Source organism: Diaporthe amygdali, assembly GCF_026229845.1.
Source record: "Diaporthe amygdali strain CAA958 chromosome Unknown NODE_2_length_3802984_cov_64_841326, whole genome shotgun sequence".
NCBI classification, from domain to species: Eukaryota; Fungi; Ascomycota; class Sordariomycetes; order Diaporthales; family Diaporthaceae; genus Diaporthe; species Diaporthe amygdali.
Window position 1 is genome coordinate 3,661,104 of NW_026517022.1, and position 16,466 is coordinate 3,677,569.

The 16,466-nt window shown below is 53.2% G+C and overlaps 4 protein-coding genes across 4 annotated transcripts; 2 read left to right on the plus strand and 2 right to left on the minus strand.

Moving 5' to 3' along the window:
• Positions 1 to 42: 42 nt before the first annotated feature.
• On the minus strand, positions 43 to 1,440 carry J7T55_012479 (uncharacterized protein; the record flags this gene model as incomplete). The annotated part of the gene is made up of 4 exons (XM_053137368.1): positions 43 to 333; positions 391 to 911; positions 992 to 1,211; positions 1,297 to 1,440. The coding sequence occupies 4 exons, from the start codon at positions 1,438 to 1,440 to the stop codon at positions 43 to 45; spliced, it is 1,176 nt and encodes a 391-aa protein (XP_053000276.1).
• Positions 1,441 to 2,510: 1,070 nt separating this feature from the next.
• J7T55_012480 (uncharacterized protein) lies at positions 2,511 to 10,670 on the minus strand (the record flags this gene model as incomplete). The annotated part of the gene is made up of 9 exons (XM_053137369.1): positions 2,511 to 4,467; positions 4,587 to 5,130; positions 5,188 to 5,499; positions 5,572 to 6,457; positions 6,519 to 7,945; positions 8,038 to 8,956; positions 9,020 to 9,228; positions 9,320 to 9,985; positions 10,094 to 10,670. The coding sequence occupies 9 exons, from the start codon at positions 10,668 to 10,670 to the stop codon at positions 2,511 to 2,513; spliced, it is 7,497 nt and encodes a 2,498-aa protein (XP_053000277.1).
• Positions 10,671 to 12,277: 1,607 nt separating this feature from the next.
• On the plus strand, positions 12,278 to 13,203 carry J7T55_012481 (uncharacterized protein; the record flags this gene model as incomplete). The annotated part of the gene is made up of 3 exons (XM_053137370.1): positions 12,278 to 12,392; positions 12,498 to 12,990; positions 13,083 to 13,203. The coding sequence occupies 3 exons, from the start codon at positions 12,278 to 12,280 to the stop codon at positions 13,201 to 13,203; spliced, it is 729 nt and encodes a 242-aa protein (XP_053000278.1).
• Positions 13,204 to 14,212: 1,009 nt separating this feature from the next.
• On the plus strand, positions 14,213 to 15,896 carry J7T55_012482 (uncharacterized protein; the record flags this gene model as incomplete). Its single annotated transcript, XM_053137371.1, has 6 exons — positions 14,213 to 14,649; positions 14,699 to 14,768; positions 14,847 to 15,269; positions 15,328 to 15,521; positions 15,635 to 15,717; positions 15,802 to 15,896. 6 exons carry the CDS (start codon positions 14,213 to 14,215, stop codon positions 15,894 to 15,896), a joined length of 1,302 nt encoding a protein of 433 aa, XP_053000279.1.
• Between the last annotated feature and the right edge of the window lie 570 nt (positions 15,897 to 16,466).

A 16,466-nucleotide genomic window follows, 5' to 3' on the forward strand; every position in this document is an offset into this window, starting at 1 on the left:
AGGCGTAGAGAGTCCCTCCCTCAGCTGGCTTCCAAGATCAGGCTAGAACTCGGTCTGCAGTTGTGGACGGTCCTTGGCATACGCCTCAAGATCAAGGAAAATGGCTTCGGAGTCCGTCTTTCCAAGATGTTTCATGCGCTTGACATCCTCGTGCTCGAGCTCCTCCATCTCCTCGATAGGGTCCTCTTTTTCCTTGCTGTCTTTGTCGTCTTCGTCCGGTTCCATGGCCTTTTCAATCCCGGACGATTCACCAACCAAGAGGAATTGGGCGTTCAGAACTAGATGCTTGGGCAATGTTCCCATCCATCGCAGAGAGCGGAACTCGTCTAGAATCTAATAAACGCAATATGTTAGCTGCCGAACCAAGCTTATGGCAGAAGCCAACCTTACCTCCTTGGAATAGTCTGGGCCCTGGGGAAGCGCAGTGTTGCTAGGCGCAGGATATTGTGGGTTTCTGGTGCTAAGGATCCAGCTGCCTTTTTCCTTCAGACCGATGGTTGTCTGCACGTCTCCCAGCTCCTGGGGAAGGGTAAGCATGTAGGCCAAGTGGCTCTCGCGCCCGGTTGTTGTCAAGGCATAAACACCCTGGGCGATTGGTGTGGCTGGCGGGGAGTGTCTGACACCGGCTGTCTTGGTTTCGTAATCATTGGCAGGGAGGAAGTCCTTCCTAAGCTCGTCAAAGCTCGCATCGGTCTTTTCCACGAAGGCGATCCACCTATCACGTCCGGTCTTTGGCAGCTTCTTCTTGGGGATGGCAATCAGGCGGGAGTTGCCAGCATCGCCAATGGGACCGTCGCCGAGCTTGGCGTCTGTGGGAACAGGGCGGAGCAGCATGAAGGTTCGTGCAATGTCGGAGACCTGCTCTGGGTGATCGATGCCGACTCGGCCACGGAAGAAGAAATAGATGATGCCTGAGGGGGATCTAGTCAGCGTCTTTGCTCAGGTGATGCTCGTGTCCAGGACGCGTATGCATGTGCAGCTTGTTCTGTACCTTTCTCGAGCATGTTGGACGGCGTAGATGCCTGGCGGCCGTGAGGCTCGACAGCAGTGTCATCCTGGTTGTTGTCATTCTTGGACTGTGCATCAGACGGCTGGTCGTCGTCTTGCTTGTCCGTATTGTCCTCGCTTGTGTTATTCTTGGACTGGGAACCAGACGGCTTGTCGTCGTCTTGCTTGTCCTTGTCCGTGTTGTCGTCTGCTGTGCTGGCCTTCTTGTGCCCGCCTTTGGTGTCGCTGTTGGCGGCGGGATGGGGTTAGCGGTCAGGTGGTGGGATGAAGAGGGCTTGGCTTGATTACTTGCCTGGTGACCGCGTCATCCAAAGTCGTCTGCACCTTGTCGTCTCCCTTGTCGTCCACCTTCTGGGTCTTTGCTGGGCGCGATTCGCCAGCGTCATCCAGCTTGTGCTTGTCACCGGCTGTGGCGTCGTTTGAGCTGGTCATGGCGACGATTTGTTGATGATGAGGGGGAGCTGTACTGTATGAGTGGATTACTAGAGATTATGAGAGTATGAGGCCAACAACAGATTGTAGAATTGATGTTGACTGAGAAATTGGACTAATGGTTTGAGGCGCGACGCGGTTTGGTTGCAGGTGCTCAGGTCCAAGTGAGTGAGTGCAATGCAGCTGCAGGTTGACGCGTCGACCACTTCATATTCCAAAACGTAGCTGCGCGTGGGTGATGTCATTGAATCATCACCATTGACGCCTCCCAATTCACACACGGACCACAAACATTACATAGTAGACCAAATTAGCCGATGTCGTATATGACATTAATTACACAAGCAAAATCGATGGCAAGTCTGGGCTTATCCCAGGATGACACCCTGTGCAATAAATAGTCGATGTGAAGGATTAACAAGCTCGGCCGAGGCGTTGGGTCCAAGGTTGGGTCTAAATATGATAAGTGTAACCTCTTACACTTTGACATGCTAATCTATTAGAGATGCAGAATGTCTCTAGCACATATGTGCTCAGATAGCTCTTCACATCGGTTTGTAGCTACGGGTCTTTCCCTGCCTCTACACGAGCATCAAGTGCTGGCCAAATGATCACAGTTCTTGCAGGCTGTACATGGAATAACAGGAAAAGACCTCAGATATCATTTGCATCGAGGGAGTTTATCTCTTCCGTCTCGCAACTATCAAACGGCAGCCAGGATACTATTTATCTGCAAGCTCGGCAATTGTAACGAAACAGCCAGACACCACGGACCATTGCGAAAGCAGCCAGACAGGACACATCACTGCATGATGTTGTTGACTGGAGACATGGTCACGAAAGACTTGCATGGTGTCGTATCTAACGGCTTTTGTATAATTATGACACACGGTCCATGAGAACGTCGACCTCTCTCCAGGACACGCGACTGTCCAATTTAGTCCCTGCCTTATGTGTAAGAAGCTTTGTGATGGAGCAAGAGCTCTCCTTTTTCCCCAGGATCGACTCATCTAGTTACAGGCGAACGACTTTCCTCACATTGCGTATGTGGTCAACAGAAAACACCTATCTCAACCCTTCTTCTCCTTCTCTTTGTCCACCAGCCTCTTCGCAACTGTCTCTGCCAGGCTCCTGAAACTCGCCGCCTTGAGAATGTCCATGGTGCTGGCGGCAACACCAAGAGAGTCCCTCAGCCAGGTACGCAGCTCGACGGCCACCAGAGAGTCCACGCCAACGCTCTCCGGGCTGCGGCCTGCATCAATCTCATCCACCGGGACAAGAAGGAACTCGGACATTTTGTGGAGGAGCGCCTCCTGGGCCAGCGGCATAACAGCCGCCAGCGAGGCTCCACTGTCCTTGCCCTTGCCGCTGGACTTGAGGTGCTGCAAGAGCGCAGCAGCTGGGCCCGACTGTGACAAGGACGCCGATGACGAACCAGACCCGCTGCCACTGTTGAGGAGGGCTCGCAGTCGTGGTACGGCATAGGACTTCGATGGGGTGGAATTGGTCGAAGTGAGGCCGAAGATTCTCTGGGCAGGGCACTCGAAGCTCAGCGTCAGACGCCGTCGTCCTCGTTGCTTATTGTCCACACCAGCACCAGTATTTGCGCCAGCAGTCGCGGCAGCAGAAGCAGCAGCCTGCCTGTCGCTCGACCTCTTCATCTCTAGCTCCACCAGGGCCAGCAGCTCGGCCTCCTTGACCTGCACCGCCAACACACCCATCGCAGCCATGCGCTCGTTCAGTTCCTCATTCTCCGTCGCCCAGCCGACGTCCTCAACGAAGCCCAGATCCAGGGCTGTCCCGGCCAGGCCTAGCCCGTGCCGATGCGCGGCGAGGGCGTCGAGGTACGAATTGGCGGCAGCGTAGGCCGTCTGGCCAAAATTGCCAGCCACACCCGAGACGGACGACAGCATCACGAAGAAGTCCACCGTGCGTGGGTCCGCCAGCCCCAGCGACGCGATGTGCAGGTTGTGTGCCCCGTGAACCTTGGGCCCAGCCACCGCGTTGAAGTCGGCCGGGGTCGAGCCGGCGAACGGTGCGTCGCGCAGGACCATGGCTGAGTGCACAATTCCGCGTACCGGTCGCCCCCGCGGCGCCGCCGCCATTGCTGCGCTCACGTCTTCCATGCGGCCCACGTCTCCCCTGACGACAGTGACCTCAGCGTCGTTCCGTCGGAGAAAGGCCACTAACTCCTTCGCTGCCGGCCTGTCGTCGCCGCTGGGCGATAACATGACGAAGCTGCGCGCCCCGCGATCGAACATACTTCTCGTGATGCTGCGTCCGATTCCGCCGAGGCAACCGATGAGGACGTACGTCGCTTCTGCTGGCAGTGTGAGGAGGTCTCCCTTCCGAGAGGGCTGGACGTGTATCTTAGCGTCCATCCTGTCCACTCCCTGAGCACAACCATCACCGGCCTGCCTCGAGACAACCAGCTTGCCCATGCTCCTGCCGCTCTGCATCAGCCGGAACGCAGCCTCGACCTCATCAAGCCCAAACGTCTGCATGGGGCTGATGGGGCGGACTCGACCCGCCGCGGCAAGCTCAGCCAAAATGCGCATGACCTCACCGGCAACGACCTCATGCGTCATGACCTGGCTGGCGTCGACGCCGTGGAAGCTGGTGCTGCGGCAGAAGGGGCGCATGTGCAGCCGGTTCCGCCGCAGGAAGTCGACGCGGCTGACGTCCACCACGCACCCTCCCTCGGCCACACATCCCCAGCTGGCGTCGAGCAGGTCGCCCGACAGCGAGTTGAGCACCACGTCCACGCCCCTGCCGCCCGTCGCCCGTGCCACCCCGCGTACGAAGTCGTCGCTGCGCGAGCTGAAGATGTTGCCTGGCGCCACGCCCTCCACCTCTACAAGGTGGCGCCGCTTCTCCTCGCTGCCGCACGTCACGTATATCTCGCCTGCGCCTAGGTGACGTGCCACCTGGATCGCTGCCAGGCCTACCCCGCCTGCTCCTGAGTGGATCAGAATGCTCTGTCCCCGTCTCATGTTGGCTTTTTGGATGAGTGAATGGATCACGGTGCTGTGATTGGGTTTGTTAATCACCACCTTACTCTCTAGTCCTCAAGATTTTCGAACGTATATGAGAGGGTAATATGAGGTGGGAAGACGGTGGGGGAAAAAAAGCCCGGATGAACTTACAAGTATACACACGGCATTGTCGCAGCCTCCTCAAAAGACATGGCATCAGGGATCTCAAAGCACAACCAGCCTGGCGCGCGGATAAGGCTGCGGTACGCGCCGTGGTGCAGACTGGGCAGGCCACCCACGCGCTGCCCGGGACGCAGGTGCGAGACTGCGGCGCCGACACGGGTCACGACGCCCGCGAACTCGAGCCCAAAGTTCTTGTGCGGCAGAATGCCCATGCAGATGGCAACGTCCTTGAAGTTCACGCCTACTGCCCGCATCGACACCTCAACCTCGCTGGGGTCGAGCGGCTGGGATAGCTCCACCGGCGGGACCTGCGCGAACGAGAGGGTCTGCAAGAGGCCCACCTGACGGATCTGGAGCTTCCACTCGTCTTGCTTGTCTTGGTTCTCATGCTGAAGTTGGAGGCCGTCCTGATCTTGACCCTGCTTCAGCGGCACTGGATGGAGCTCATCAAAGGTGCCGAGGTCTGGCACGATGCGGTTGACGTACACAACGCCGTCGCGGATCGCAAACTCGCGCTCGTCCGATCCATGGACTGCAACATTACGCAACAAGCGATCAAGAAGCACGGGTACTACTGCAGACGGCGTACTTCCATCGAGATCAACGGTCAGCAGCGCCAGGTCGGGCTCTTCTTTGGCCAGTGTGCGGGATAGCCCAGCAGCCATTGCACCGCCGACCCGATTCGCGACTCGAGAGTCCCCCTTCGCATCCATCTGGCTGCCCTGAGTAAGCCAGATGACTGGCTTCGACTTTTCAGTTCCCTCGGAAATTAGCGACTTGATAATCGCCCTTGTGTCCTCGGAAATGCTCGCCAAAAGTTCAGCGTTGAATAGCCCACCCAGGAACAGGATGGCATCCGCGCACTGGATGGTCACTGGGCTTGATAGATTGTCTTCATCGACTGCCATCGAGGAAACAATTCTGGCGATTCGGTCACGTTGTCCCAGAAGAGATACTTCGCCCTCCAACGCACGTGGCTTGTTCAGTGACTCCTCAACTGATTTCAGAACTAGCACACGAGAGAACTTCTTTTGGGTCTCGCCGTCTAGAAAGCTCTTGGTGCTTATGTCTGCCTCAAGGACAAGACCGGAATCCGCTCGTGACAGCCCGAATGGCAAAGATGATAATTCAGCTTCTCCAAGTTTCTCAAGGAGAAGAACCAACCGGCCATTGGGCTTGAGCACTGTTATAGCTCCCTGAATCCAGTCTCGTTCCCCTTCCCTAAATGACACATCTTGAGCGACTACCAGATCATACTCGGGCTCGGCAGAGTGCATATCATCCAAATTCAGAGTCTTGTAGGAGACATTGGCCGCTGGAAACTCTTTCTGAAATGTCTCTTCAAGCTCAGGGCCTAGGCTGTTATCATGATGTCCCGACAGCGTGTAAGAGTTCAAACGAGGAAAGCCGTCTTTAGGAGCAAGAGTCTTGAGAGCCTCAGAAGTGACGAGTCCACCAGCGTCGCCAATCTCTAACCACTTCGCGGATGGATTTTGGTGGGCGAGCAGGTCGAAGACCACATCCATGAACGGTCCATCCTCCGCGCCGATCTCGAGTTGACCTAAGGAGCTAACGTCAGGCTTCCACACAACTTTGTGCACCTCCGTGAAGTCGCCACGTCCGTCCTGGCCCTGATTGATGTTGGTACAGGCGAGCTTGTCTAGAGCGATTACCAGTTGCCCTGTGCGCTCGTCGACAGCTTCGGCCGAGCCCAGGATCCCGTCCTTGGAGGCTTCGCTGTCCTGTACCTCCGGAATGATGTACGAGGAGCAACGAAGGTTGGCAGACTCCGGCTCTGGCGCGGCCACGTAGAGCCCATCGATCTTGGTCGGCACGGCCAGGTTATGCAACCCGCCAGGCTTGCCCCAGCCAGGTGGCAAGCAGTGTTTGAAGAACGCCATCTATCACCGCCGGTGCCACGGCATAGTGCGATCTGAGCGTCTCGGCTGCTGGCAGCGCGATGACCGCCTCCGCGGAAGGTCTCGTATCCCAGGCCTGGCTCTCTACGGCGGGCGCCCGCAGCGACGAGAGTACCTGGAAGGAGTTCGTATAGTTATAGCCGATACGCGAAAAGTTGCGGTACCACACGCGCGTCGACGCCTGGCTTCCAGTCCAGCCGCCGCTCTCCCGGCGAATCCTGGCAATATCCGGATCGGGCGATGGTTCTGCGCCACGGCGCGGTACGCCGGCGATTTCTCCGTAGCAGTGGACGTCCGTCTTGGACTCTTCCTTTGAGAGGGGACCGGGCCTCCGGTCGCCGGGCGCTGGCTGCTGGCTGCAGATACTAAATGAGTACCACTTGGATTCGCTGCTGGCCCTCGTCAGGGTGAGGAAGGTGTATACGCCACCCTCAGCATTAGCGGCAGCGTTCAGGACCAGCGCGCTCTTGATGTGGATGTTTCTCAGCTCGAACGCGGTTGCCTCGTTGCCCTGTGGGGCGGTGGACGAGATCTGGCGCACAGCCTCGATAGCCATAGCTATATAACCGGCGGCTGGAAAGACGACGTCGTCGTTTAATTTGTGGTCCGCCAGCCACTTGGTGTTTGAAAGGCTGAGGAAGTTGCGCCAAGTCGGCACGAGCGGGTTATCGTCTGGGACGCGTGACCCGAGAATTTCGTGCCGACGGAATTGTTTGAACCGATGGTTCCTTGATGCCCGAGGCTCATGCCACAATGCACGGCTCTTGTTCCACGCGTAGTTGGGAAGATCGACAATCATCCGGCCGTGGGTGTGGGTGACAGAGCCGGTGGGAGATATTGTCTCTAGGGCATTGACCTTGGCCATGTCCACCGGGAAACCGAGCGTGAACAGGTTTCCGGCTGTCTTGAGCACATCTTCAGACGCATCGGACCCCCCTATCAGTGTCGGAATGTACCGTGGCACCTCCTCAGGCTTCAGCGTGCCCGAGCTAGTAAAAGAGGTGAGGATCTGGCGGACAGGGCCCTTTAGTGTTGACGATGGTCCAATTTCGATTAACACCTGTGGACGCGTGCTCGCGTGCTGGGGCTTGGAGAGCATGGCAGTCAGGGCATCATTGAAGAGAACGGTGCCTTCCATATTGCGTCGCCAGTACTCCGGGTCCCGCACATCAGATCCATGGACCTTGACTCCTCTCATAGTGGAGGAGTACATTGGAGCCGTCTCTGCATGTGTCTGTCCCTTCGGTGAAAAGGTTCCAGATGCTTCCAGAGCGTCCTTGAAAATGTGACTGTACCGCCCCATGTAATGCGGGTTGTGATATGCCTTGGGAACCTTCAACTTTCGCGCGAAGGTGCCCTCGGCCACGAGCTTTGTCGCTAGCGCATCCAGGCCAGATGTGGCACCTGAAATGGTCACACTATCGGGGCCTGTTCATGAGTCCATGATTAGTTCTGCATATTCGATCAAAGGATCGACTCTTCGGGGGTCATTCCAGGCTGCTATGGGCAGGCAAACTTACTATTATCGCATGCTACCACCAGATCCCTTGGGGAAGAGGACTGGCTCTCAAGCTGCTTGACCCTTTTCAATGCCTCTTCACTACCCAATCCGACTGCTAACATGCCCGCATCAGCCCACAGAGTGTCGTTCTTCTCAAGCGTGGATGTGATGCTGAAACCTCTGAAGTAAGCCACCGTGATGGCTTGCCTCTCGCTGAGCATACCGGCAGCATACGCGGCCGGGATCTCTCCGGAGCTATGTCCCACAACGCCGGCGTCGGGCTTGACACCCCATTGGTTGAGGAGGTTGACCACCGCGATCTGGACGGCGCATGTCAGCGGCTGGGCGAACCGCGGGTCGTGGATCCTGGTCTCCCCTTCGGGCTTAACGAGCTCCGACGCAAAGGTCCAGTCCGGCCGGTTCTGCGGCGGCAGCGCGGCGAGGTACGTGTCTAGCCGGCCAAGCGTGGCCCGGACCGATGGAAAGTCTCGTATGAGCGTGGCACCCATGCCAGGCCGCTGCGCACCCTGCCCGGTGAATATAAAGCCGACGCGCGGCGGCTCCATGTGCTCGCGCTTTGCAGAGCTCAGCGAATCCTGGGAGAAGGCCGACTCGAGCGGCGCGCCAGCAGAGAGGATTGAGAAGCCGCGGTGAAACAGCTTTGATCGCCGGACGCCCAGTGTGTATGAAAGATCTAGACGGGAGATCTGAGATGCATCTTTGACGTGCTTCTGCAGCGACTGCGCGTTCTCAGCCAGCGAGTGAGCGTCGTTGGCTGATAGGAGCATCAGGTACGGACGGCTGGCAGCGTCCTGGCTTTCTTCCTCACTCGAGCCGTGCAACTGGGCGAGGCGACCCGTTGAGTACTTGTAGGTACACGTCTCCTGTTGTTGCTGTGTGAGGTAGTCTTCAGCTGACTCCAAGATTGTGTGGGAATTCTGAGTGCGTGGATTGGTAAGTAAGGTCCAAAGAGAAGTTGAACAGGATTTGGCAAGACTCACAGCACCACCATACCCAAAAGCCTGTATACTGATCCTCTTCCGCGTCTTCTCTGGCAGCGGCATAAGCTCTTGCACCACCTTGATTCTACCATTGTGGAAGTCAATGGCTGGATTGAATTTTTGAATGCCAATTGTGGGCGGGATCACGCCAGAATCTAGGATGAGAGACGTCTTGATAATGTGAGTCAACGCGCTTGCGGCCTCGGAATCTGCAGTGCTGTAAGTCAGTCTCTCTTCATAACAACGCGTCTTATACCTGGATAGGTATGTATTTCCCTGCATATTTCGGACATGACTTACGCCCTAGGTTCGTCTTCGCGCTTCCTATCAATAGTGGGACATCCACCGACTTGTGTTTTGCAAACACTTTCCCAATCGCATCAACCTCAATCGGGTCGCCTGTTGGCGTGCCGGTGCCATGGCACTCGAAATACGCTGTCTGACCAAACTCTTCACGGCTGATGCCGGCATTTGCATACGCCTGCAGCATGTTGGCAACCTGTGCCTCCTTGCTGGGCATGAGTATACCAGGCGTCCTGCCATCAAAACCATTCGAGGTGCCCCTCACCACAGCACGGATGGGATCACCATCCCTCACTGCGTCATCCAGCCTCTTGAGGTACACGACACTGGTCGCGTCGGCTCTCGAAAATCCATCTGCCAGGCTGTCAAAGGTGTGGCACTGCCCGCTCTTGGAGAGAAGTCTAGGTTTCCGGCCTAGTACCTCGGGAATCAGTGTCAGGTTAGTGCCTCCCACGAAGCAGCCCTCAATGAGGCCAGCAGATAGGTAGCGGCATGCTATATCGAGGCCTACCATAGAGCCCGAGCAGCCTGTGTCAAAGGCCATGCTGGGCCCGGCGAGGTCATACACGTGCGAGATACGGTTGGCGTAGATGGCCTCGCCCGTGCCGACAGCGTGGTAGTTCTGGTGATACTCTAGATCTTTATCCCAGAGCTTACCATATTCTATTGCCATTTGTCAGTGAAATAATCCTACAATTCCTTCAACATGGTGATAGTGTTTGCACGAGATAAGAGTAAAACATTGCATAATTAACGCAGATGCAAACTTACCGCCCATGGAAAACGCCACAAAACAACCGATCTTGCGACCAGCTATGGCCTCCATCGGGATGCCTCCGTTCTCCAGACACTCATAGCTAACCTCAAGGAGCAGCCGCTGTTGTGGATCCAGAATTCTCGCCTCGCTCAGCGGCAGGCCAAAGAACGCCGAGTCAAATCGCGACAGATCGACATCCTCGCCGTGGGAGTGGCCACCGGCGATCTGGAATGTGCCGTCGAAGTCTGGGTCCGTGGGATGCGTGAAAGCATCCCAATTGAAGCGATCTCGGGGTGCTTTTGGCGTCCACGACGATTTTGAGCTACAGAGAAAGTCCCACAGCTTGGACGGGCTAGAGTTGCCACCCGGTAGCCTGCAGCCCATCCCGACTATGGCAATGGGAACCTGGGGCGTGTCTGATAGGGGACACGGTGGAGGAAGGGAGGAACTAATTTCACTCTCATCATGACTGATGACGGCCTCGGAGAGCTGACTGGCACTGGGAACCGGCTCACTATCGGTGGATATGAATGTATTGAAGATGTTTCCTGCTGTGTCGGCACCGAATGGGGCAGATTCTTGGAAGCCCATCTCTGTGACAAAAAGATGGTTCTGGGCTCCTCCAAGAAATAGGTATGTAGAAGGTTTTGAAAGGGAAGGTAATGTCCTTGAGAAAGATTCGAGCGCAGAAGCAGTTCATATATTTGGACTTCAAATCGGTAGAAGTTGACTGACGAAGGATAAGTCGACTCTTATGATCTGGTCCGTCACAGCGAGGAGTCATGAAGAGACGAATGTTGTCCTGGGAACTTTTTGAATTTATATAGTCTGCTATAAGACTTGATGCCTTGTTTGATTCTATGCTCTCAGCGCTTTCGTCTGCGTATCACAAGCATACTAGCCCTCTTCAGCCTCCTTCCTCTCATCGATGGGCTCGAGTCCAATTAGCCCGAGGCAACCTTGTAAGCCATTCACATGACATGTTTCTCATGGAAGCCTCTCTCTCATTGTACAATCTCCTCTCCTCCCCGCGGACCCGCCTGTACGCTTATCGTCGAGGGTGTGTGCAGCTTAATAGTTAACTACACCTACCCTCATGGCACAGGACTTCTCACCCCCATGGAGACCTGTAGAGAGCCTCATTGGCGTCTCCGTTATCTCCAAATTTGGTAATAGGCCCGAGTAAGGTGATCCGAGCCAAAAGTTTCAGAACTTCCGCGGCCACATTTGTCTACTCCGTGAATGTCGCCATCTGACACGTAGGATTCAACAACCCTGCCTTATCGCAAAATGGTCATCAAAATACAAGCGAACTTATTTTCTTTCTACACACCTTCCCGGTAATTCTTTGCTTATAGAAACATTCTTCTCCTATTATATTTAGGTGAAAGTAATAAATCAACATTTTAGAATAACAAAAGTATAATTTTAAACAGCATTAATTTGAATATATAGTCTTTTTCTTTTGTTTTAAAAAAAGCCGTTTCGAGTTTTGCTGCATTTTAACTTTTAGTAAATATAAACGATGGAAATAATTATAGAATATGAGTCAATGATATACATATTTTTGTGACTAAGGCGGATGGTTTTCAAATTCTCCAGTTTGCTTATCTAGCATTATGTATCGGAAGCATATCTCCCAAGATTTCCTAAAGAGCCCTCTCTACCCGGTATCGACTCCAATCACGCCATCATGTAGAGGTCCTTCTTCGAAAGCTGGGTCCGTCCGGCTTCCAGGGTGTACACTCTATAACAGTAACATCGTGTAGAACCGATCCCGAGTACCCCAGGAACCTTGCAAGGTCCAGTCCGAATGAGAATGACTCGGCATGCCTGCTCTTAACACGATCCAAAAGGAATATTTGTCATCGATTGCGCTCAGGGGCGTGTATGTTTAAATCGAGAGCCAAGAAATACACGGTGTGTAGTCCTAGGGTACGTGTACACGTGGATGCTTGGTGGGTCAACTGTACAATACCCTTGCTTGAATAATCGGTGTTTATGAGTCGTTAAAATAGAGTTAGAGGCAATTAGAGTATGCGGGCCGGAGCCCTTGTGTTCCGCACGACTAATCAATTCGCGAAAATCAGCTTCGAAGAAAAGAGAATCTCGAACTCGGTCAAGCCAAAGACTGTTCTGTTCCTATTCTTCATCATCAGACTTCGCCTTAGAGACCACAACCTTCAGCCGTAAGCATCATGGCGTTCGCCGAGAACTCAACAATACCACTCACCTGGGCCACAGACGGGCCATCTGCGTATCTTGTATCAGCCCTCGGTGGCTTCATCAATTCACACAGCCCTGAGCTTGAATGTGCGTTTCGCTTAGCCCTTTTTGCGCCGTTCTTGGGCAAGACGTTCAGCCTCACGCGCCCGAAACAAGCGCGAATTCGCAGATTTCCATATCTCCCTATGGTAGTTCATGTCCTTAGTGCCCCGCTGCAATTTGTGCGATACTATGGAGCATACATTCGAAGCCGTGAGCCGCCGATCCCAGACTATGTGGACTTGATGTTCTCAGGTCTGTTCATCTTGACCTCGGCCCTGCTCATAACCAGCCGGGCACGACGGCACTCAAATATCACAAGGACGGTCTTCCAGGCAACCATCCTACAGCACGCTGCTGTATTCATGCTTGGTTACTGGTGGACGGATGCACGTCTTTTCGGGCTCAGCGTCAAGTTCTTGAACCTTTTCTCATGGTTTCGGGCTGTGCATCGTGTGCTACCGAGACTGTTGCCGATGCGTTTCAGGGGACCAGGCAAGTACATTGCTTGCTATGATGCGGCTATTGTTGTTGGGACGTTCGTATCTCTCTGGGAAGTTGGATACCCAGCAGGTTCTGGCATCTTTGCTGGCTTAGTGGCTCTTCTGATATGGGTCGAGCGGTCCCTGGCACTTAGGATGGCGAAGTAAGTTCTACGTATATATTGACATTCGCAAATGCCTGGTCACTTTCTCTTGCCTTTTTAAACGAGTTACTCTTTTCACTGACCATTTTCAGACATGGAGAACAAAACTTTGGTCGAAGACTTCTCAGTGGTATCGGAATGTTGGACTTCGAGGTCCTGACTGGGAAAGACCCCGAGGCGGTAACGCCGGAGATGTGGAAGAAGACCAGTTAGTGCAAACATTCAAACAACAGTGATCACAATTTGTAGAATGCAGGTTCGATGGTTGGCACCGGCCTCAGACAGGAAGGGAGCTATGGGTTGTGAATGTCGAGCACAGATATTGGGTTGTTTCGTCATTGGGCCTGCAATACTACGGAATGTAGCACACATTTTTAAGAGATATTGCGATACACTATGAATATCATAGAAGATTGACGACTAATTTTGAAATCGACAGCCATGTCATAATGCCTATCTTGAATTTCTTGCAGGGCTATAGATCAATCACTCATTTGGATACTTCGTACCGTGCTATGCTCTCCCCGTAGATGAACAGAATGAACCTCTTTTCACGAATAAAGTCTGCTCAACTTTTTTTTTTGGGGGGGGGGGGGTCAAGCTCCCGTGGCCGTGGGCCCTCAAGGTATCGTATCTACAATAGATCAATCTGACTCGAGCAACATATTGAGTTTTGTAGTTGTGAGGAGTTTCCACATTTCCCTGCGTTATCATAACTGTGTTTGAATTCCTTCGACAAACCCCTGGCCCCCTCCGCCCCCACCATCCAACCCCCGATATGCTCCCAGTAAACCTTACTATATGCATGCATCCCATTTGGTCGTCGTTCATGCTGCGCACTGCTGACTCGAAACAAACCCCGTGGCATGTATCAATGGGTGAGGCTTTTCAGCCGTGAGCAGTCCCATACGCACTGACGATACTTTCCCAAATTCTATGAACGGTGATGTTGCTGAATTTAGTAATGTTTGGCCACTTACGTTCAAGACCTTCTGGCGAAAGTACCGCTTAATATTCGGCAATTTTGTATATTTCAGACTTGTCCCGGAATGGAAGTTGCTCCTGATGTCCCAGAAAACTTCTTTGCCGTATTCCCGATTCCTCGGACTACTAAGTCGTCTCCATGAACAAATTGGATTCTGCCTGGACGCAACTCTTCTGATCTATTGTGCCATTCTGTTTTCAAGTCGCTACACTTTTGCATGTCATACTCGATTTCAGGATGAACTCATTGCCAGCTGAACTTAAACCCAACGAGACGCTCACGATCGTCGACAACAGGTCTGGAGCTGAATACAGCTTCCCCATCGTTAACAATTCAGTGTCTTCTGTGCTGTTCAAAGAAATCAAATGTTCTCCAAAGGAGAGGTATCCTGGTGATCAGCATGAAAATGGCTTGAAGCTACTAGATCCCGGCTTCCAGAACACGGCCTGCATGAAGTCCCAGATTTGCTTTGTGGACGGAAATGCTGGTCAAATATCTTATCGAGGTGTATCTGTTCCCGACCTCTACCAGAGTGGAAGACCATTCGAACACGTTGCTTTCCTCCTAATTTTTGGAAAACTCCCAACACCGGATGAGGCCGTGGCGTTTAACAAGTCCCTCGCGGAGACAAATCTGCCTCCACAAAACGTGTTTGACTTGATCAAAACATTTCCGTGAGTACTTTCCGTTTATTGACAATTTCAAAAATCTTACATTGAGTAGAAAGCACACGCATCCAACCACGGCCATCGCATCCGCCTTGACGGCTTTTGTTGCCTCGCAGCCAGATAAGGTCCCAGCTCATCGCGGCACGAACCTATACAAAGGCAACCTAGCTCTGGTTGACGCTGAGATTCCACGCTTTCTACAGACCTATGCCATCATTGCAGCAGCTGTGTTCTGCCATCTGAAAGGTCGAAAATTTGAGCCTCCGAAGCTGGAGTTTTCGTATGTGGAGAACGTACTTCACATGATGCGATATGTAGAAGAAGGAACTGGAAAGCCAGATCCTCGAGTGGTCAATGTCTTGAGCAGACACTGGATCTTGACTGCTGACCATGAGCTCACCAATTCAACGGCAGCTTTTCTCCATGCCGCTTCAACACTTTCCGACCCGTACTCATGCTCAGCCGTGTCGAACTTGTCTGGTGCGGGCATTCTGCACGGTGGGGCTATGGAGGTCTCCCACAAGCAGATGGAAGCCGTTGGCAACATTGAGAATGTGCCTGCGTTGATTGAAGAAGTGAAACAGGGAAAGAAGCGCCTTTTTGGCTACGGACATCGCACTTACAAAGTGAGTTAACCCTGGATTTTGCCAGTTTGGGGGTCACTACAGACTAACTCGCAAGTAGGTCACCGATCCGCGGGCCCAATTTATTCATGAGCTCATCCGCGAAGCAAGCAGCTTCTCTGATGCTGCCAAGAAAGACACGGGCTTACAGATCGCCCTAGAGATTGACCGCATCGCATCCCAGGACAATTATTTTGTTTCAAGGGACCTTTGCGCGAACGTAGATTTATTTCTTTCTCATGTTTACAATGCCATGTAAGACAAAAGGATTGGTTTCTTTTGTTTCCCACAACATCCATAGCAGGCCGACTGGGCTTGTCTTTCGCAACGGGCTCCGAGATGACTGACAACTTCTCTATCACTTGCAGCGGCATACACGCAGACTTCATTCTGCCCATGTCCCTGATGGGTCGAAATCCCGGAATGATCGCACACTGGCGAGAGGTAATGAGTAGGTGATCTTGTCTTCCCTATCAAACACGGCTTGATATCGGCAAACCCCTGTGCAACGCAACCATCATTGACATGCGAGCAGGTGATCCCAAGCCTCGCATGTGGCGACCTCTTCAATTGTACACCGGAAAAGTCCCTGGCTGGGAGCAGAAGATCGATGAAGAGAACGCAAATTAAGCTGGTATTTTGGGTCCGGACTCAAACTTGATTATGGAAAGGTCATGACATGTACTTCCCACGTTGTGCATCCGTCTGGTCTCCTTTATTGGAATGTGTCCATTGAGCTTGAATCAAAGATATTTTGCAAACTGCTACGTATTGAACAAAAGCAATTTAGTTATATCCTGGAAACAGATCTTCTCGAATTCTGCTAGGGGCAGTGTGGGAACTTCAAGTTGTGTGCATGACTTCTTTGTTTTGACGTTTGTTTCGACTCCTCGAGCAACACGTATTAGCCCTGCTTCCTTTTGCCTGTTGATGCTGACAAATCCATCGATTTTCCGCATCTTCATTCAAATCAGTCCCCCTTGCCGTTGCTGCTTGAACCGAGTACACGGGGAGGGCCGTTCCGGCAAACCATGGTCCTGGCTTTCATCGCTAGTAAATGACTCGGGTCCAACTTGGTGAAAGATACAAGGATTGTTGTCCCTAGGTGCGTCGACTAGGTGCAATTGAACTGTAAGAGGATACGTTTACGCTGTATGTGGAGTCTCGGGCTGACCTGTTTTGGAAAGGCCAAATGCCAAA